General features: G+C 44.4%; 1 protein-coding gene and 1 pseudogene across 2 annotated transcripts in view; one reads left to right on the forward strand and one right to left on the reverse strand.

Annotated features, from left to right (window-relative positions):
- Positions 1-23,203, reverse strand: part of LOC147627509 (chaperone protein dnaJ 15-like) — a 30,161-nt pseudogene that overhangs the window by 472 nt on the left and 6,486 nt on the right. The window contains exons 3-11 of the transcript XR_015268252.1: positions 9,102-9,225; positions 8,910-9,001; positions 8,351-8,462; positions 8,137-8,241; positions 7,438-7,672; positions 5,023-5,131; positions 4,792-4,940; positions 4,581-4,634; positions 1-242 (exon numbers count right to left, since the gene is read on the reverse strand). The exon at positions 1-242 is cut by the window's left edge and continues 472 nt beyond it. The product of XR_015268252.1 is annotated as a chaperone protein dnaJ 15-like (transcript). The remainder of the gene's footprint in view (positions 243-4,580; positions 4,635-4,791; positions 4,941-5,022; positions 5,132-7,437; positions 7,673-8,136; positions 8,242-8,350; positions 8,463-8,909; positions 9,002-9,101; positions 9,226-23,203) is intronic.
- On the forward strand, positions 19,672-22,742 carry LOC147627510 (uncharacterized). Its single transcript, XM_086815085.1, has one exon. The coding sequence runs from the start codon at positions 20,210-20,212 to the stop codon at positions 22,412-22,414; it is 2,205 nt and encodes a 734-aa protein (XP_086671211.1). The 5' UTR covers positions 19,672-20,209; the 3' UTR covers positions 22,415-22,742.

Below are 23,203 nucleotides of genomic sequence, written 5' to 3' on the forward strand. Positions count from 1 at the left end.
AGAATAACATAGCCTTGGTAAATATAGATGTATCATTAGGTCTTCTCACATTTGAACATGAACCATTTCTTTTTTTGTAATCTTTCTTTGTCTGGATACATCTCTTCTGTGTGCAACGGAGAATCCCCTTTCGGTTCCTCGTTTGAATGCTTCATGTTAGTACTGCTCATGCTTCTTTTCAGAAGTAAAGAGCATGAAAAGGATGACTGAATGATATCCCGTTGTTTCAACAGCTCGTCAAGCTGCAAACAGGCACATATGAGAAAATAAGATCAATAGTAAATACTGTTAGAACTTGAAACCACCTGTAGTGTGTGCACAGCGAGGATTTACAGGAGCAGGTGCCAGCAGTGGGGATCTTATTTTGTCACAGATATCGAGAATGCAATTTGTACGTGTGGAGTTCAAACTCTAAATGTCTGACTTAGTCAACACCGACTCAGAATTGGTTCCTCAGTCATCAGACTGATACTCACAAGGACTCGATCTTCATAAACTCTATCAAATCAACACACATATCACAATAAAAACCTCAAGACAAATGACTTTACAATCATTCTCAACTGACACAATTCAAACTCTCAGATTTCTTCAGATAGACCAAACAACAGTGTCCCTGGGACATGGAGCTCAGACAAGATATGGAAACACCAAGAAAACAAAGCGATCCTTCAAGAACCAACATCAAAAGTCTTTGCAGCCTGTCACTGTAGGTCTCCTCCTTCAGACACAACAAAGAACGGTTGAGCGAAACGATTGATCTGGTCCAAGTCTCTAACAGAGCTGCATCTCAGGGATCCTAGGGAACACACCTCCTACAAGATCCTCTGCTTTCCTTGCACTCTCTGCTCTGGACAACTCCACGCTTCCTCACACTCTACTATCTTTCTGTCTACAAAACTTCAACGAATGCAAGAACTCTAGCCTGCTAATTGCAACCAAACAAAACTGACCTGCAGGAAATCACTTCACTGCCGTCTCAACTCTAGTGGTCTCTCCAGCTCACCCCCTTGCATCTATCACAAAAACTTTTCTTCTTCTCTCTTGAACCCACGTCGCCATCCTTGATTCTTTTGGAACACTAGATTGGGGCCATCGGTACCAGGCAGGCTCATGGCAATCGCACCTCAAGCTCGAGAGTGAGTCTGGAGGACTCTTATGGTTGGGTGGTGAGTCGCTAACCACAATATGTCGCGGTCATGTGATGCGTACGATGGTCGGATCTATGATCCTTGGGAATGGTCCATGGAGACCTTACACTACCCTAGAAGCAAGAGAGACACTAGGAGACGCAATGAACGTGCACAAAAAATGCCGTCATCTTCCACCCCACCTCAGGCTGCTCCAACATCCTAGCAACTAGCCCAACATTGGATGATCATTAGGGACGGTGGGCATCCTAGAACACCACCACCTGCCCCACATGTGGAGCATCCCAATGAGACTAATGCAGACTCCTCACATGTGAGATGTAGCTCACAACATACTTCCTCCTCCCCTAGGAGAGGATTTCTCCACAAGTGGGAGGGAGGGAGAGTTCCCCTAGGAGAGGATTTCTCCACGAGTGGGAGGGAGAGTTCCCCCATGCTCCGACATAGAAGATCTTTTCTATTGAGGTTTTTCCTATCCTCATCTCCCCGCAAGTAGCTACTTATGCAAGGCATAAAACACCTCCGTGAGGTGTGATACATCAACAGCCACCACAAGGTCTGGTCGCACCTTTTAGACTATTCACCCATGGAGATTGTCTCATGGAATACACTTGGGTTAGGCAGTATCTTTCCTCACCACTGAAGACACGTCATGAGGAACCAACTCCACCCTACAGTTACAAATGGCCCGATTGACATTCTGCCCATGCAAGAGCACAAATTAGATGACAGCTGATGCAATCATTCTGGCAAGGTTCTATCTCGTCACACTTTCTAGTCTAGGGCTGCAGGCTTCGAGGGTGGTGTATGTATTTCAGTTTCCGAGTCCATCTTGTTTTGCATATTGGTCATGGTGTTGTGATGCTTACCAAAGCACAGTGGATTATCGTCGTGTATGTCATATGCATGTTGGTATATTCTCAATCTTTATGCCCCTAATCATAGAGGGGAGAGGACTTCCTTCTGGAAGCTTCCACAGAATGTAGATCATTGGATCATTGGGAGAGACTTTAATATGGTTGAGCAGCCAACAAATAAAAGAGGACATGAAGGGGTGATACACCCTCCTGCGGAGAGAGCTGCATGGGAGAGATTTACTCTCTATACACGGCAGGGATTGTTGGATTGAGGATGATATTCACAGGAAGCTTTCCTTCCACCTCTACAGTTGGTCTAACAGAGGAAGAGAATGTGGGGTAGTGGGTGTATCTGTGCCCGCCTAGACCACTTCTATGTTGATGATTGGGTTCTTGACAGGGGAGGATGTATATGTATTATAGCTCAGAATATGAAGTCCGAGCTATCAGGTAATCTTGGGCAAAATGGCTCTACGCCCCATGTGCACATTCCTGAGCACTGCTGTGCACATTCCCGAGCACTGCTACTTGGATGATGAGCTCTCCTGCCAGGTGGTTCACATCTAAAGCTCTAAGACTTCTCTGATCTGACGGCCACAAGGTGTTGCACATGCATTGCAGATGATCATTGGTTTTTACCACAACGTGGCCTTACACAAGAGACGAGATTATTGATCATGAGAGAGCTATCAAGCGCAGGTTAGTAGCTTTACAGAGGGAGTATGAACAGCATCCTGATGCCCTTTGGATTTCAGATCATCTTTGCATTGAGTTGCACCGTGCCATGGAGCAGAAGGCAAGAGTATCAATACCATGTTCAAGAATCATTTTGGATCCAGATGGGTGGCAAATGTAATAAACACTTCTTTGCTTCTCTTGGCCCCCATCTCTTAGCAAAGAAAGTGTTAGTAGACAGCTGCAGGATGCTCATGGTACTATTCACGCAGATCCTACTATGGTGAGACAAATTGCATCGGACTTGTATTGTCAGCTACTTTTTGTTGAGCCTCACTCTCCTCTGAGAGAGAGAGCACAGCAGAAGGTGTGGGCGACCATACCACAGCTAATCATAGAAGATATGAGGATATTCTCTGATGCTCCATTTTCAGCTCATGAGACAGGCACTTCTTGCACTCCCTTGCGGTAAGCGTCTAGGAGAAGATGGTTTATTGCCCTCCTTTTTCTTGGATTTTTGGGATGACTTTGGGGAACAAATCACTACCGCCTTCCAAGTTATGTGGACACAGGAAATATACACTTTCTTTCTTAGGTCGGGTTGCCTAGTACACTAAGAGGATATGGTGGTTCACTGTTGGACACCACGGGAGTCGTAGGATAGAACAGTAGGAAGAAACGATGGCATAACACACTTACTTAAGCAGTACTTAATTAAACTGGACAAGCAAGGAACAGTGCACAAGAATAATGTACTCCACTTGTATTACTACAAACCAGCAGTTACAAACACCATTCACTGCACCCTGCACACTCAGCAGTCGTCAGAGTAAGGGATAACACACTCTACTTAGGACAGAATGACACGGTGACCACATAACTCAAGTACAGTGGAATAGCACAAAGTAGCACAGAGCAGCCTTGCAATGGACAAGGTGGAACTACAGGATAGCCTATATCCCCTTTAAACGGGGTAGAATGCCTTATAACTCCGGAGAGTCACAAAGATGCCGTCAGTGACCGTTGGTGAGCATCTTCTATCTTTGGAAGGTGCACATAGGTGTAGCGGCACGCATCTCCTTTCTTGGGATGCCGTGCCTTAAATGCCTTGGAGTGGTGCGCTCCAGAATCTTCATGCTGGAGTCTCCACTTGGAGCATCTTGGACCGCAACACTGTACCACTTGTAATACCATAACACCGCCACACTGTAACACCACAACACTGTAACACCATAACGCCGTAACACTCCAACATGGTACCACTATAACACTGTGAGCACCCCATGGTGGCTACAATCTCATCCCAAAAGGAGGGGATAAGAATGTGATTCATGATGCCAAGGTGACTTCCGATGCTAGAAGCCGTCAAAATAGCGCCTTGGTCTGACCCAAGCCTTACACATTGATGGTAAGTCAGCACTGGATCACGCCTTGGTCTGACCCAAGCCTTACACATTGATGGCGAGTCCTGGTGTTATGAGACACTAGGGCTTGGGTAAGGAGTTCACACATGCACCTCGTACTCGGGGTGCTTTTGTAAGGAGCTATGTCTGGGTCACTGGTGGTGAACTAGCTAGCTCCTCCATAATGGTCCATAGACTAACTACTGCAGGCTGAAGGTGGTTGAGAGATCTCATTCAAACACTCTAGGTAGAAGTCAGAACCCCGCCTTTAGTATTATAAGTTTCACAACCCCTAATGCATTGTGTTTTTTTCCATGAAAAGATCCTTCCAATAGTAGAAGAAGACAACATCTGCTCAAAAGAATATTACAACCCTCTATCGAGGCAGCAGAATGTACAAAGATGGCCGTCCACTCTGGGAGACTAGATCCGTAAAAAGAGAACATGCATTGCTCACCCCATACAAGTAACTTTGAATATCAAAGAAGACATACTTCCTGTTTCTCTTGTGCATATCTGTTTGTGACAGCATTGAAACGAGCTAGCACCTGCAATTCCAAGCATATATTCAAGAGCCAAATCAATGTAGGTCAAAGAAGCACAACATAACTTTACCAGAAAATCCCACTCTAGCCCTCAAGGAAGTGACAATATTTTGCATATAAAAGAACAATGAGGATTTAAAAAAGGCACTTAAAACCCCACTTCTTTATATTCTGCCTCAAATTCGTGAAGCACATTTCTTTTCCTTAGCATTTGAGCTTCCACCTCTTTCAGTCTTTCCTTTGAGTCCATGAAAGCTTGAGCACAGACAGCTTCGATGGTGTAGCTGGCACTCTTGAAGAAGTTGTCACCTGATTAAAGGAGCAAGAGTATGTTCAAGACATCACAAATTCATAACCCAAGGGAACAAATACAAATGACTAGAAGAAATACCATACACAGCAAAGATATGTGTTCCTCCTCTTAGAGTTGAAACCTCACACGGTTGAAGACCTTCCAGCTTTTTGAAAAAAGCAGCATCTGGGTCTTTTGCCATGACCATCTGCAAAATGTTGAAGTAGTTCATTAGTTCAAAAAAATGGTGGGTGCACTGGCACCTCTCTCTCTTCATCATCTACGGATTGAGTTTGGCAAGGCAAAGGGATCCCCCAAGAGGCACGGGTATGTAGGGTATGTACGACTGGGGAGGTGGAGACAAAGGAGCATTACCTGTTCAGATCCCCACCCCACTATGAGATCCGTGGGAGTTTTCGCTGTCTTTTCCGAGATGAATCCCCCCCCCCCCTTCTTGAGTTACACAACATGACAATCAAAGATCCCTGGGCATGTACTTACTACAGCTTTGCTGCCACCCAAGAGATCGTGTTGAGGCAGCCTCAGCCTCCAAGGAGCTGGAGATGCTTCTCAGACCTCCACCATAGACTTTTTTGGTTCCCATTTGCCGACTACAAAGGCTGTCACCCAGACTCAGCAGGAGGAGCAAGATCATCCATGTGACCAATCACATACATAAGCACACAATCCTCTGGCACTGGGCACTTGGGGTGTTACGAAAAAGAGAGCGCAATCCCTTTTGAGAGCCAGACGACCCTGATCCCGGAGATCTCAGCCATCCACTTGTCGGCTGCAGATCCAGGATATCCTTAGGAGGATCCTTACGAGGCAATATGGAGAGCTCTCATCACAGAGGCAAGACTTCACTGCCGCCCTACGTGCAGTTCTGGAGGAGGATGGTATCATTGTATGAGCTTTTACACTACTTTCCCATTATGCACACTGGCACCTTGTATTAGCCCTAGGGCTACATTTACTCACTCCATTGACACAGGTTTTCAGCATAGTCTTTTTCAGTTTTTTATTGAATTTTCAAAAGGCTTTTGACTCAATCCCTAGATCTCAACTTCCAGACCGCCAACAGGAGCTTCAGATTCCATCGGATGCAGTATGGGGAGTGATGACTTTATATGAGGCCATGATTGTCAGAGTCCGGGCAACCAGGAGGGATCTCAAGAGACATCCACAAGACTCGGCGTCAAGCAAGGCTGCCTGCTATCTCGTACACTGTTTGGGCTTGTATAAATGTGATTACATCATTTGTGGACAGTATCATGGTTGGCTCAAATAGTGGTGCCCATTTCGCTATATGCAGATCCTGATTTCTGAGTCTGCAGACAGGTTAGAGAGACATCTCGATGCATTGCGAAGGTAGACCTCACAGTCAACCTTGGGAAAACCAACTTTATGGTCTTCTCAACACCTCCTACCAAGTGTGGGCTAGTAGAGGAGCTTAGGTGGAGATTGTCTCATCTTATGTCTACCTCGGAGTGGTCTTCACAAGCCCAATCTTCTCCATGATACCAGCTGCCTAAGCACGCCTTGCAGGGTATGCATCCCTAGCATGCCTGGAGAGAGACTGTTTCCAGGCCCACTTCCAGGAGCATCGCACCAAGTCTTGGTTGTTCAACACTTTGGTATGCCCCATAGCCATGTATGATGCCCCTTTCAGGAACCAGATCTCGGAGAAGATGATTGGCAGAGTACAAAGAGGTTGTAGGTGGTGATGCTCGCATATGATCTGGAGTAAGCCATCAGTGCCACATGAGATCTTCTTAGCTGAGTTTGGAGCATCCCCTCTCATCATAGATGCACTCTTTCAGACCATCACTTACATACATCATGTTTATACATCAGTTGCATGCTCTCGAGTCCTGCAGCTTTCCCAAGCAAGGCAAGCAAGTTTTGGTATTCACGAGTGGTTAGCTGGTTTGACGGACATCTGCCCATCAGCTGCAGATTCATGACATACTCCACCGCCATGGAGAGGCCACTCCACAAGCAAGGGACGCCATCACAATTCTACAGTCAATTATGGAGGAGTATGGTACTATCATTCAATGATGAGAACCGAGTATCTTTGGTCATCTTGCTTCAGGGTTTTCAGTACATGTGCATGGGAGGCCCGCGTAGCGTAGTACACGGGTCTTCTTTTCATTTCATTTTCAGTACTTTTTCTTTCCATGTTCATAGTTTACACATGGAACTTTTGTAAGACATAGACCCATGAGGTCTTTTCTAGACGTTAAGAAAACCTCTCTCTCTCTCTCTCTCTCTCTCTCTCTCTCTCTCTCTCTCTCTCGCATGTGGGGGTCTGTGGGTAAAAGACAGATGGCAAGGAGGGCTCGGGAGGTATGTGTCACAAAGGGATATTAATAGCAGCTTTCTTTGGTTAATTGAACAAGAGATTCAATAATATTACAACTTCATTTAAACAAAAGTTGAAAAAAAAACAGGAAGATTATGTGCATGTAAATAGAGACTCCATAAGAAATAGATGGACCCCTAACTGACCGCATTTACTGTCATATCCATTCGATAAACTTGAAAATGAAGAAAGTACATCCCTGCACATGTGGTGCTTCCAGTTTTCACACTATCTTCCTGTAGAAGGCATAATCATGCCCAGCATTAAAAGTTTGCAAATGCTGATGAACAATTTTGTTAGCAGAAAACTGATACCATGGCAAAACAATACCTGTAAAGAAAGCTCTAGTCCACCAGTATCTTCTTGGTCGAAATACAAAAGCTGATCACATCCAAAAATCAGTTTATGATATGAGAAGCTTAATTTTATGACAACTAAAAGAATTGTCTGTGCTTTCCTGAGCTGACACATAAAAATCACACATACTCATTGCATGAGTCATAGTATTCACAAGGGGAGACCACTCAAGAGTTCTAGCCCAGCTTGATACAATTCCAAAGTCATATCAACCATAACCTTCCCATGTCTATATGAAGTAAAACATCTTTGTTTTTGCATATCCTAGTTTTTTATTTTGTCTCTGCAAGTTTTAAAAAAAAACTCATTCATGCACACAAGAGATGGACCTCAAAAAGCACATGTGGTGGCATGGTTACTTGGTACCAGGGTCTTGTTATTTTTATCGAGAAGCCAAGAGACCAACACAGCTTCCATTCAATAGCTTCCAAGACATCTAGAAATGTTCTAGAAGAGCATGGAAAAAATCGTGTTGAGCTTCAACTTGCCTTGAATTTGCTTTGCACTGTGGACGTGACCCGAACTACAATTCCAGCTTCAGCCTGTGCATCTGAGATAGTTATTCCAAAAAAGTGAGCTCCCTGTTTTTCGACCTGCCATGATTCACCAAGTCAGGCAAGCAATTTTCAGCGGGCCTTGAGGTACATATTAAAGAGATTTAATCAAAATAAAGACTGCTGAATGATTCAAAACAATTCCCACCCTGTCATGCACAATGCGTCCCAATGGCAATGGCCGTATTGTTACTGTGCCATTGATAGCTTCCTCCAAAACACTAGCTGAAATTGTGGTTTTGATTGGCACTCCAAGTTTGCTGGTTTACCAAATAAAAAAAGAGAGAGAGAGAGAGAGAGAGACAAAATCAGAAAAGTATGAATAGCTTAGTCTTACACTTGTTTCCTTTCCCTCAAATGGGGTGAATGTGTCACTGCCCAGCAGATATACATATATATACCTAGATGAATCCATTAACATGCCCGAATTCACCTTATAAGAAAGTGCAATTTATAACCTCATGGTAGTCATCCACAAGACAATAAACCATCAACTCCATCATGCATAGTATGGACTAGATACTACAACATCCCCACTAACATCATCAGTGCCCAATAGTGGGTGTAGAACTTGGTATCAATAACCTGAGTTAGAACCGACACAATAATACATACATACATACATATGTTGTATGTGTATGTGTGTGCATGTGTGCATATGCATGCTTGTCTGTGTGGTGCACGCATGAATGCGTGTGTATGTACACATATAACTCTCAAAAAGTCAATACATCATCGTGTTTACAGTCCCTAAATTTGAAAGATCCAATTCCATATCAAAGCATTCACTTGCAACCCCCTGCATGTATCAAATTAGTAGGCATTCAAAACAGTGTTGAAACGAGAGAGAAGAATGAAGGAAAGAAAGACTGAAATGATCAAAGCCTGGTCTATGATACCAGAAAACCAGCTATATCATATTGCTTGCGCTTCATTGGATCTGAGAGAACACTGTAAGAGTAAGCCACTTCCTTGAACAATTCAGCTGCCTCTGGATTGTTTGCATTTTTGTCGGGGTGTTACCTGCAGACCACAAATTTTTCACAATAAGAAAAAAAACTAAGACTTCACTAAAAAGAAGCTCAGAAATCAGGAGGACTGCAGATGGCAAGGACACATTGCTGTGAATTATCCCTTATTATGCATCACAAGAACAGCTTATTCAACATTGACAATGCAAGAAAACAAAGACGGTTGTTGAAGTGTAAATTAAGGCTCTATATGCATGTGGTATTACAACCTTAGTCACAAAAAACATTTGGAGGTTACACCTTTGCACCTGCAATAACATATTGGTAATAATGCGATTGGCAAATGTGAGTGTGTGAGTGTGTGTGTGTGTATGTGTGTGCGCGCGCGCGCACTTGTAAGATCTCCTAAACACACGACAACAAGATTAGTACCAAATCAAAGGGGTGCGGGCTAGCTCACCTCCCAACCATATGTCTAAATCCATAGACCACCCTCGATCCCAAAGGTTAAGGCTTATGTGGACTGTGTCCCAAACCTAGCACTGTCATCCGACCACACCAGTAGGATAGAACAACCAACTCAATAGGCTCATCCCACTTATATAGCCTCAATCAACCTATAAATAGCCGTTCACTCATAAATAGCTATACTTTATGGAATAACACTTGTTTATAAACACCTTAAACCTTGTCATCATAAGCTGTTGCACTAATCCTCAAGGTCCCCTAACCCCAAATCAGGCCCAACTAACCATGTGGTTAGCATCAGGTACGTAACATACTTCCCCACCTCAAACATCTCCACTCTCCGAAATTCAGGAAAGTCTAGCCACATCGGACAATTAACTCCAAAATCAAGTTTACACATGTCTAATCTTTCCACATAGGAACTAGCTTAATCACAAGCCACCATTCCACACAGGACTATCTCAATGGAACAAAAGACAAAATCAAAGGTTGTGAGGAACACAACAAACTCTCAATCTCCCAACTCCCATGGAATCGGATAACCTAAAATCGCTCAACGAATGCTTCCTATCAACTGACAGCTGCACTCTATCCCGAGCACTCTGATAAAATCTTTAGCAATGAAATTAGGATATGCATGACCATCTCCTGCATATCCGTCAAAAAATCTCTACCTGCATCAATCTGAATATCCTTAAGTCCAAACGTTATCGAGAATCTATGTACATAAGCATAAACAAATGGTAACCCATTAATGATCAATGATACATGTTTTGAGTACGGATCTCTGGAAAATAGATGATATGCACGCACGTCTAGATCCACCGCCTAACCAAATCAATGTGCCTATCGGTTTCCCCAATGCCACTCAAAACTAGCAAAACAAAGGTCACCATACCAGTGACAAAACAAACCATATTATCAATCATAGATCCAATCATAGTTGCAACATCACTCCAATCATCAGCAATCCTTAATCTATTTCTTTCCCCTTACCTATAATTGATTCAAAAATCAATGCTTCTCACGTTTGGTCAACTAACACCCAACCACAAGTATAGATGCATCAAGAAACCCTACATGCACCAAATCCTAGCATCCCATACCATCAAGATATAGTCCATATAAGATCTCTTTTAGACATGTAAGCCCAAGTTAGAGTGATCAATTTCTTCCTAGGCCTGATCTTGATAAAACCAAACTCCTACCTGATTGTCGGCCGGCCAGGACGGCATTGGGCAGAGACAGTGTGGGGGACGGCACCTACGAGGGACGGCGATGATCTGTTGCACTGTGCACAGTCTAATGGTCATTTTTATGACTGTTTTATGGCCATTGGGAACGCTGTCTTGGGGGCCTTTTTGGGCCATTTGGCCCATAGTCACAAGGGCCATAGTGGCCCTCTTGCCTTGCCTCTTCGAGTCTTCAAGACTCTTGCCTATCTATATAAGAACAAGCACACACACACACTTCCTCACACACACACCTTCAAGGCTCAAGCCTTGAAGCCTCAAATCTCATTGCTCATTGCTCATTGCTCAAGACTCGAGCCACACACACACACACAAGCACTGTAGTCTCTCTCCCTCGAGAGTCAAGCCTCTTCCAACTTCCAAGCCTCTAGGCTCTCACACAAGCACTCTAGTCTCTCTCCCTCAAGCCTCTTCCAACTTCCAAGCCTCTCACACAAGCACTCTAGTCTCTAGTCTCTCTCCCTCAAGCCTCTCTCTCCCTCTCAAGCTATCAACTTTCAAGTGACACGCCATCTTCAACCATGGCATCCTCCTCACGTGCCCGGGATTCCCATAGAAGGACGACAGGATGGACATGGCGGGAGGAGATTAACTACACCCCATCCGCTCATGGATGGCGAAAAGAGACGGGAACTTCTCAACAACCTTGCCGTCTACGAGACAACCGAAGCGGCAAGAAGAACACCATGAGTGGCCATGGATCCCGCAACGATAGGGAGAGAAACTCAAGCCTCTATGATGGAGTCATGTGGTGGATCGGGCCGATCGGCGAATGTTGCTCCATCCATCACGCCGACACTCTCCATCTCCACGGCCTCTCAACCCTTGTGCAGCCCACGACGACAATATACACTTGGGGAGAATTGGAACCCCAAGTTGAAGAAGGAGGTGAATATGTCGGTGGCCCGCTTCTTCTTCCACGACCACATTGCCTTTCAAACAACTAGGTAAGTGCGATCGATCATCATTCATATTTTCATCATACTAGTCCCCTTCTCAACAATAAATTGCTTTCTTGAATAGGTCGGAATACTTCAAGACCATGGTTAAGAAGATTGGGGAGTATGGCTCAACCTATACGTCCCCCTCATTCAAGAGCTTGCGCACTACATTGCTCGAGAAGGAGAAGCGCATTGTAGAGCAAACAGCTGACAACACAAAGCGGCAATGGGAGAGGAACGAAGTCTCCCTCATTGTGGATGGATGGAGCGACACCCGCAAGAGGAGTATTCATGGCGTGGTTGCATATTCCTGCGGAGAGATGTACTTCATCTCATTTCATGATGCACCAGCACCAAGAAGAGCACAGATGTGCTTGCGGCGGAGTGGGCTACCACCATGGAGATCATTGGCCCCAAGCATGTAGTGGGCTTTGTTGCGGATGGGGAGCCTTCGAATAGGGTAGCGGAAGCTTTCCTCCAAGGTATGTATGGACATGTCACGGTGTCCTCTTGTATGGCTCATTGCCTAAACAACCTCCTCAAGGACATAGGGGCATTGCCATGGATCAACCCACTCATTGAGGAGGCCAACACCATGGTCTCCTTTGTCCTCAACCACCGACGACTTCGACATGAGTTCAACAAGAGGTCCTCTCTCTCTCTCCTCAAATATTCCGACACCCAGTTTGCCTACAGCTTTCTCATGTTGGGCCGGTTGAAGGATTGTAGTGGTGCTTTGAGAGGGCTTTTCCTTAGCGACGAGTTTGTCGACATGCAAGAGTCCCGTATAAACACCGGCCGAGAGTGTAGGTTACGGGCAGATGACACCTCTTGGTGGGAGAGTGTGAAGACCACGGATGCTATGGTGAGGCCCATAGTCCACCTATTGAGGATTGTAGACGCTATGCAACCATGCATAGGCAAGGTCTACGAGGCCGCTCTCCCACTAGGACAAGCTCAAGTAGCTTTATATCTTTTGGATATAGCCTCCTTCACAACTATCCCCTATTTTACTAACATGAGCCATAAATGCAATGAAAGAGTATGACTCACCTAAGCCCTCACCCAAGGAAGTGTTAGACATCATCCCCTACTTGCTGGCTTCCTATTTGGTGTCCCATTTTAGCCTCTAGGGCTGACCATGTTAGTCAGAGGGGCTGGTCACCCCTCACTCATATTTTACCCATATTTATTCCCCATTTTATGGTCTTGGGATTTTCCCCAGTCGTGGAGGTATTTATCCCTAGTCGGCTGCCTTCATGTAGAGGTATATATAGCCGGCATGCCTCCCTCATATTTTCACTGCTTGCATTGCTTGCCTAGCTTGTCTAGCTGCAGTCCCTCACTTACGAGGTTCTCCCCTCTTGCTCGGGACATGTATTCCTTTTGGTGATGATATTGAGAGCAGGTTCTCACCTGTGTTTTCTCTCCATCTTTCTCTCTCTCCCTCCTGTGTTTCCACTTTCCCTTCCGCTGCACATTCTATCATGGTATCAGAGCGCCGGTGATTTTCAGCGTTGGATGCTCCCTCCTATACCTCTTCATATCTGCGTTTTTTCTGCCCCTGGACAGACCTGCGTTTTTGTGTTTTCAGCAAGGACAACAGCACATAGGTTGCTGCGTTTTTTTTCAGGTGGCTGTCTACAGCAGTTTTCAGCAGTTCCCAGCATTCATACCCCCCCCTGTAGTGCTGGTCGCCTGTTTTGTACAGGCCAACAGCAGCATATTTGCTGCGTTTTTTTCTTCTACAGGTTTCTGATGCTGATTTGCTGATCTGAGGCTTGGGTGTACCTATTTCTTCAGCGTTTCCATATTCAGCCCCTTATACCTCTGCGTTTTCAGATTTGCAGCCATGGTTGCTGCGTTTTTTCTGAACCGATCTTGCTGGTAGGTCTACCTTCACTTGGGCTTCATCTGTTGGACCCGAAGGTACCTTCTCTTCAGCGTTTTTCCTCATAGGAGGTGTGGACACTGGTTGGCCTGAATTTTCAGGTTTGTAGCCCTTGTTTGGCTGCGTTTTCTTCTCCAGTGGACAGAGATCACTTGCAGAGGGGGTTTCTTGATTGGATTGTGGCTTTGGAGGCAGTTTGGTACTTGAGGAGGATTCTGAATTTCTGATTTCAGTCAGCGTTTTGCTGATTTTGAAGCATCTATACCTGTGTTTTGTTCCTGGCCTACACGGTTTCCAGGTTTCTACATGTTCCTTGCCTTCTGTTGGTGGTGGAGTGCTATTTTTGCTGGATAGCAGTGTTTTGGTTGCGTTTTGCTTCCCACAGGAGTTTTCTACACTCAGAGGGGGCCTTTCTCCAGCTACTTCACTTGAGGATCAGTTTCGGGAGCTGTGTTGTATCTGTGGAGACATTCTTCTTTGACAGGAGTTTACAGTTATTTGGAGGAGAGCAGTGATCTTTTCAGAGATCCTGAGCAGAGTTTATTTTGTCCGAGCTTGTGTTCTTTGCAGTATTTGCAGAACAAGGAGGGTGTTTTGCCCTTTTGCGGTGTGATCCTTTCACATGGATCTTTTATCTGTTGCTGATTCTTGGGATCTGGTTCTACTTCTGGAACAGTCTTCTGCTATCTGTGATGCTTTTGAGGACTTTGTTGCCACTACAGTTTATATTCCTGCTTCCCTTCCTCATTGTGAGGAGTCTACCTCTGCCTCTCTTTGCGATGCTTTTGAGGATGCCCCTCCCCCTGCCAGTTCTGATGGCTTGTTGTTTTGGAGGATGGTTTTTTGGACCCAGTGGGATGCTTTGGATCTGTGGTTGCTAACCGTGCCTGGGGCACAGTGGTACTTCCAAAGTTTTTTGGATTTGGATCAGAATCAGGTTGGGCTTGTACCAGTCCGACGATATCATTTTTCAGAGGGGGATGTGGAGTCCTTTCATCTTGCGATGCCCACCTCAATGGCGTGTACTTATGTGCAGCATTGGGCAACTCATGTTATGGAGTTTGAGCAGATGGACCCCATATTTTCTACAGAGTCTTTCCATCTTGTGATGCCGACCTTTTCAGAGGATGTTTTTATACAGCATTTGGCTACTCTTGGTACAGAGTTGGAGCAGATTGACTCTATTTCTTTTGAGGGTTCCAGTGAGGAGCACCTTGCTTCTCCCAGGATTGGTTATATACAGGATCTGATCTTGGTTGGTTATGAGGTTTTTCATACCTTCTCCAGGCTGGATACACGACATTTGACTTCAGGGAGTGTTCTTACACTTGGGTTTGGAACCATTATTTGGAGCAGCACGTCGCAACCTATATGGTTGTTTTCTTCCAGAGGAGCAGTGTACCTGGCAGCTTGTTCTGTTGCTTTTGTAGAGCTGAGTTGTTGAGGAGATTGCTTGTGGAGCTTTCTTGGTACCTGTTTCTGCAGTCTTTCATCTTTGATCGAGGACGGCGTCTCTGGCTTCTTGGAGTTTGCTCAGCATCCGGTGCTGAGAGGGGGTGTTAGACATCATCCCCTACTTGCTGGCTTCCTATTTGGTGTCCTATTTTAGCCTCTAGGGCTGACCATGTTAGTCAGAGGGGCTGGTCACCCCTCACTCATATTTTACCCATATTTATTCCCCATTTTATGGTCTTGGGATTTTCCCCAGTCGTGGAGGTATTTATCCCTAGTCGGCTGCCTTCATGTAGAGGTATATATAGCCGGCATGCCTCCCTCATATTTTCACTGCTTGCATTGCTTGCCTAGCTTGTCTAGCTGCAGTCCCTCACTTACGAGGTTCTCCCCTCTTGCTCGGGACATGTATTCCTTTTGGTGATGATATTGAGAGCAGGTTCTCACCTGTGTTTTCTCTCCATCTTTCTCTCTCTCCCTCCTGTGTTTCCACTTTCCCTTCCGCTGCACATTCTATCAGGAAGCCCATATCTCATGTGCTTATCAATGTTTTAAGTACAACATATGTATTAAGAACAACAAAGGCCTTAGTGCTAGGATTATTTTTTTTCTCAAGAGAAAGGGTTTGTTCTATCAAGAGCTACATCATCACCATCAAGGAAATTAAGATGATGGAGAAACATTCTAATACTATCGTTCGATTTTTCAATCCCTTAGGGTGTCAAGCTTCCTCTCGATACCAATGACACAAAAGGTGGTATCTTCCTTCTTTGGATTATGAATGCGTAGCAACTCAACTAATAATCAAATATTGTAATCAATAAGATTGGATTAGCATTAACTTCACAATGTATGGAAAAAGTAGTACATAGTGATCTACTCCTTGAATGACTCTAGTCAATGTAAACACAAGACAACAAGATTAGTACCAAATCAAAGGGGTGTGGGCTAGCTCGCCTCCCAACCATATGTCTAAATCCATAGACCACCCCCGAGCACAAAGGCTAAGGCTTCTCTGGACTATGTCCCAAACCTAGGCGCAAGCCTAGTACTATCATCAGACCACACCGATAGGATCAATACACTAGAACAACCCACTCAATAGGCTCATCCCACTTATATAGCCTCAATCAATTATCAACCTATAAATAGCCGTTCACTCATAAATAGCTATACTTTATGGAATAACACTTGTTTATAAACGCCTTAAACCTTGTCATCACAAGCTGTTGCACTAATCTTCAAGGTCCCCTAACCCCAAATTAGGCCCAACTAACCATGTGGTTAGCATTAGGTACGTAACATACTTCCCCACCTCAAACATCTCCACTCTTTGAAATCCGGGAAAGCCTAGCCACATCAGACAATTAACTCCAAAATCAAGTTTACACGTCTAATCTTTCCACACAAGAACCAACTAAATCACAAGCCACCATTCCATACAAGACTATCTCAATCGAACAAAAGACAAAATCAAAGGTTGTGAGGAACACAACAACCTCTGAATCTCCAACTCCCATGGAATCGGATACCTAAAATTGCTCAACGAATGTTTCCTATCAACGTGCAGCTACACTATCCTGAGCACTCTGATTGAATCTCTTGCAGTGAAATCAGGATATGCATGAGCATCTCCTGCATATCCGTTAGGAAATCTCTAGCTGTATCAGTCTGAATATCCTAAAGTCCAAATGTTATCGAGAATCTATGTACATAAGCATAAACGAATGGTAGAATCTCTAGTAGTGAAATCAGGATATGCATGAGCATCTCTTGCATATCTGTAAGGAAATCTCTAGTTACATCAGTCTGAATATCCTAAAGTCCAAATGTTATCAAGAATCTATGTACATAACCATAAACGAATGGTAACCCATTGTTAAATGTTGAGTACTGGTGTAGGGAAACTCGACCATTGCCATGAGGTCTCCATGCGACCATTTGATTGAACATCCTCACTCTGATGGCAAACAGAGAGGATATGCTTTGTGCATAGGTCTCCAAGCAACCATTTGATTGGGAGAGTAATGCATGACACATATGCTCAAAAACCAGATTCACCCTCTCTGTTCACTCACCATCACGCTAAGGATGATCAACAAATTTCTCCCTATCCGAGAATTGTATACACCTAGATGAATCCAGGAACATGCCCAAATGCACCTTATAAGAAAGTGCAATTTATAACCTCATGGTAGTCATCCACAAGACAATAAACCATCAACTCCATCATGCAAAGTATATACTAGATACTATGACATCCCCACTAACGTCATCACTGCCCAATAGTGGGTGTAGAACTTGGTATCAATATATACTCACACACACACCCCCCCAAGGCGCACACACAAGAGCATACATTCATACAAAGGTCTGTGTCTTGAGTCTCCTAGATTTATACCTTCAAGTTCTAAAGTCTCAAGGAAATCCGGGCTACCAAAACCACTAAACATAATCTAGTTTCCGCCAGGAGTCATATGCTTAGCATAAATCATAGGCCAACCAAATGGTCTCTTAGCGTCCAAATGCATATAACATTTCACCGACATCTGATACATCTTTGCTGCTGCCCCAAGAACCAAAGGACAATCATCATAAGCAAGAACTTAACTCAATCAAACACTGACCACTGAAGTATCCAAAAAACTTCGGGTTTCTCACTATGTCAAAGCTAATCGTGATGTGAAATTGCATCGTGGTATCAATTGGGCTGAGTAAACTAGTATAATCATCCACCTGTACCACATTACCCCGAACATCAGAGGCTAAAATAACTACCTCATCAAGGCTAGTAAAACAGCACATGTTGTGGATCCATACCACCAAGATATGCCCCATATACGTTCTACAAATCCATCAATCACCAATTTGCTAACTCCCAAATATTCCATCAAGGTATAATAAAGTTGCCAACAATTCCCCAAATATCTGGCACACAAACGGTGTCACCTCCTTGAAAGAATAAATCGACTTGAGAAATCAATTGATCTCAACATCAATGATACATGTTTTGAGTACGAATCTCTGGAAAATAGATGATATGCACGCACGTCTAGATCCACCACGTAACCAAATCAATGTGCCTATCGCTTTCCCCAACGCCACTCAGAACTAGCAAAACATAATAGGTTCACCATACCAGTGACAAAACAAACCATATTATCAATCATAGTTCCAACATCACTCCAATCATCAACAATCCTTAATCTATTCCTTCCCCCTTACCTATAATTGATTCAAAAATCAATGCTTCTCACGTGCGGTCAACTGACACCCAACCAGAAGTATAGATGCATCAAGAAACCCTACATGCACCAGATCCTAGCATCCCATACCATCAAGGTATAATCCATATAAGATCTCTTTTAGACATGTAAGCCCAAGTTAGAGTGATCAATTTCTTCCTAGGCCTGATCTTGATACAACCACACTCCTACCTAAATGTTGGCCAGCCACTTTCAGGTTAGACACCACATCAATCTACCCAATACCACATTCCCTACTACCTTCTCCATCAATCCTCAGGTACCATAAGTGCATAGCACTCAAAAAAAACAAACCATGTCAGCCCCCAAATGACATTGTGCCTATATCTACTCAATGGCACGAATCACAACCAAAAATGGCTAGCCACTCTCTTAAGTACCGCTACCACAACTAAGTCCCAACACAAGAATCGCATGAAGAGCATCAAGAGTTCACCATTCCAATCAAATGATCCACCTTTCCAAGTCATAAGAGAAGAATCCTAGGAAACCCATAATAGTATCACATTGCTTCTCATGAGAGGGTAAATCTCAACATGACCAAGTTTCCAATCATAGTGAGGAATCAAGGCGAGGCCAAGGTGCATCGAAAATGCGCTTAAAGAAACTACTAGCAAATAATGTCATGTGAAAAGAGATACAACAAATGTATTGAGCAATCATGCAAAGGATCATCCAACAATTGCTGTAAAGCTGGGCTAAAATATCTATGTGAGCCAAAGGTGTCCTAGAAATCAAGTAATGGTCACTCTGTGTTTTCTACACTGTCGTAAAGACACCATCCCCTTGAGCTGCACCACACCTGGTATATTCGTTAGACCAACCACAACACAAGGTTCATCCACGGTCATCTGATCACGGAAAGAGATATCTCTGTAGAACCTTAGCTCGCACATTTCTGAATTACTAGTAAAGTATTATCGAAACTCCCACCTAAAGGGAAATCAACCAGCACAATGGCCCAACCTTTACATGCTCTTAATTGTAAAGCTATCTCAAGTTATCGTAGAGAAGTCACATCAGTGTACTAAATCACATCAGTGAATAGGTCTTGATGGTAGTCAAGACCATAGTTGGAACCGGACGCGTCCGATTGAAGATTCCAGACGTATGATACGTTGGATATCATACGCGTATGGAAAACAGTTTCAGACGTGGCCTTTTTTGGGGGAAAAAACGACGTGCCCGATAAAGTTGTGTTAAACAATTCTGGCTGGAGTCGTACGTCGTGTCGCTGTCATCTGTGGGTGCGCATCTCGACAAAGGTGCCGCTCTCGACGATTGAAGTTGCAGCCTTGCAGGCTGCAGCCACAGCCTCCACCTCCTACGGTCCTACTATCCAAGTCCTCATTCTTCAGGCAAGTGCGTGTTGGTGGCTGGCCCTCTCATCATCCTTCCCATGGGCAATCACCAAAGCTGAAGGCTTGGAAGTTGAAGGAGACGTGCGTTGAAACGCAGCTCCTTGCACGTTGCAAGTTGCAACCACAACTCCCACGCACGAGGGCTGGTCCCTAGGCCTGAATTTTGCTCTCTTCACTTGCCCAAAGCTCCCAAACTATGTCTCGGGACTCTACAGAGAATTCTCTGTCTGTGTGACTGTGTCTCCCTCAACTTTCAACTTTCAAGTTCTCTACATTTCAATGTTCATGATTTCAGCCTTCATATTCTATAATTTCTATCGAAGTTGATTTGTTTCTTGACTCAATTGTCCTCTCTTTGTGCATACAGAGTCCAGGACTCCAGACCACAATCTTCACTTGCCCAAATGGGAAGAAAGCGTGGAGCTGAATGGGAGTTTGTGGACGCAGTCAAGCCCTTGGGAAAGGGACAATACACATGCAAATGCAAGTATTGCCCGCATCAATGGGATGGAGGACCGCTCCGTATAAGGGCGCACATGCTTGGGTTGTCAGGCTTGGGGGTTGACAAGTGTACCAATCCACCCCAAAATGTCAGAGATGCTTGCCGAAGGTTGCATGCAAAGGCGGAGGTGATTGATTTGAAAGCAATGGTTGATGCAAAGGTGGCTGATTTGGGGGCTGCTAGTTATGTAAATATTGATGCAGAGGGGGCAGAATTTGTTGATTTGGGGGCTGCAAGTGCAAGTGCATCATCAGGTCAGCCTTTGCAAAAGAAACAAAAGGTGTCCAAGGGAGCTTTGGCTGCAGCATGGGAGTCACAGGCAAGAAAAGATGCATACATTGCTCTCCGTCGTTTTTTCTTTGCAGAGGACATTCCTCATTGGAAGGTGAGGAGTCCTTATTTTTTGGACATGGTTCAGGCGATTGGGAAAGTTGGACCTACCTTTAAGCCTCCAACATACAGAGCTTTGCGTACTACGGAGTTAAATAATGAAGTGGTTTGCATAGAGCAGGAGTTGCTAGACCTTCAAGAGAAGTGGAAAAAATATGGTTGCAGCATTGTGTGTGATGGTTGGTCTGACACTCGACGTCGGCCTATCATCAATGTGATGGTGTCATGCATATATGGCTCTGTGTTTTTGAAGGCAGTGGATACAAGTGGGCAGTACAAGTCAGGGGAGTACATTTTTGAGATATTGAAGGGTGCAATTCAAGTTGTTGGCCCTGATAATGTGGTGCAGGTATGTATGGACAATGCCTCTAATTGTGTGCGAGCAGGAGAATTAGTGGAGCAAGAGTGGCCCCATATTTTCTACACTAGGTGTACATGCCATTGCCTTGACCTCCTATTTGAGGACATTGGACAGCTTGCATGGGTGAAGCCAGTGTTGGCACATGCCACTAAGGTTGTGACATTTGTTACACGGAAGCACACTGTGTTGGCATTGTATAGGATTTTCAGCAAAAAGGAATTGCTGAAACCTGCACATACTCGGTTTGCCTACATGTTTATCATGTTAGCAAACTTGTTGGATGAGAGGGTATACAATGGATTGCGCCGCATGCTTGTCAGTGATGAATATTGCAGGAAGAAGGTGTCACGCACTGTGAAAGCACAAGAGGTGTCTTCTATTGTTTTGGGCTCTTCATTTTGGCAGGATGCTAGGGTCATTGTGAAGATTTGTGCACCTATTTTGAAGATCCTTCGCCTTGCTGACAGGGAAGGGGCCACCATGGGGCTTGTGTATGAGCTTACTGATCGAATGGTGGAGAAGATACAAAGTGTAGAAGGGGTTGAGTCCTCTAAGTTGGCAGACATCAAAGCCTTGTGTGTTAATAGGTGGGATATGATGCACTCTCCATTGCACGCAGCTGCTTTTGTTCTCCATCCTATTTGGAGAGAGAAAAATCCTCATTCTGACAAGGAGGTACATGATGGGCTGATGGATGTTATGGAGCGATTCACAAAGTTTGATGTTGAAAAGCAGGGCATATTATGTGATGAGATGGATATTTATAAGTCAATGGCAGGCACATTTGCTCGTGCCATTGCAAAGGATCAAAAGAGGATGCATCAAGGGGTGAAATGGTGGGAGACATTTGGGGCACACACACCAAAATTGCAGCAATTGGCTCTTCGAGTGCTCTCGCAGGGCACATGTGCTTCTCCTTGTGAGAGGAATTGGAGCACATTCTCTCTTATCCATACCAAAAGAAGAAACAGGTTGCTTCCCAAGAATACGGAGAAATTAGTGTACATCCACACTAATTTGCGTCTCATCTCCAAAATCAAGGAAAGGGGATTTGAAAAGATAGAGATTACCTTGGAAATGATCAACAAGGAGAAGGATGATGACAGGCTGCTTGCTTTGCAGGAGACTACAGAGGGAGACGAGGAGATTACAGCTCCTTTTGTTGCAGGAAGGATGGGTGGTGCTGCAGCTTCAAGTAGCTCCACTCCTTTCGAGTCCCATGGCGAAGAGGCAACCGAGGATGTTAGTGAAGACTCTGCTGAGGATGATGAGGATGAGGAGGATGAGGATGAGGAGGAAGAGGAAGTTGCTGGCATTGATGAGGATGAGGATGACCAGCCTTCAGTATGTGGATGATGAGGATGCATCATGTGTGTGACATGCAGGCTGCAGCCTGAGACTTGAACATGCTAGCCAGTGGCACTGGGCAGTGGGCACTGGGCAGGCTGCAGCTACTTTATGAGTCATCATTTGTGATGCATTTTGGTGTTTGATCATTGATGTTTTGGTGTGGGCCCTAGGACCTAGGCTGTAGCCTGGGCCCTGTAGCTATTTCTTTGAAGTTTCATATTTTTGTTGTAGCTAGTAGGCTGTAGCTACTATTTCAAAATTCATGTTGAACTGTTTGAACTTTGAAGTTGAACTTTGAACTTTGAACATCAGTAACCAGTTGGAACTTGGAAGTTTGAACTTGGAATTTGGAATTAGGAAGTACTAAAGTGTCTCTGAAGTTTAAATGTGTGCAAATTAAATTGTATATTTTCTTGTCTTTTTTCATGGAAATTAGGGTCACGTATGGTTCAGCCCCAGGGGCTGAACCATACTCCAATCATACTTCCGTACACGTATGCGTTTGCCGTATGGTCCCGTATGGAAAAAACTATGGTCAAGACTTTGCTCCTCGTGGCTTGGACTCATCCAAGTCATAGAACTGATCACCTCCATGATCCCTCTGTAGAATAGACAAGATCGTGGAACCAGATTGTTGAACTAAGGCTATAATCAGTAATTTCAAAACAAGCAAGATCAATGATTGTACTGAAAAAGTAATAGCAAACTACGATTAGTCACTTTTCACTAGTCACCAACACTCAGCTTTGACAAATCTTGATTGCGATTGAAGTAACAACCTTTACAAAATTCCTT

Source organism: Cibotium barometz, chromosome 20 (assembly GCF_041138505.1).
Source record: "Cibotium barometz isolate CiBa-2024 chromosome 20, ASM4113850v1, whole genome shotgun sequence".
In the NCBI taxonomy this organism is placed as follows: domain Eukaryota; kingdom Viridiplantae; phylum Streptophyta; class Polypodiopsida; order Cyatheales; family Cibotiaceae; genus Cibotium; species Cibotium barometz.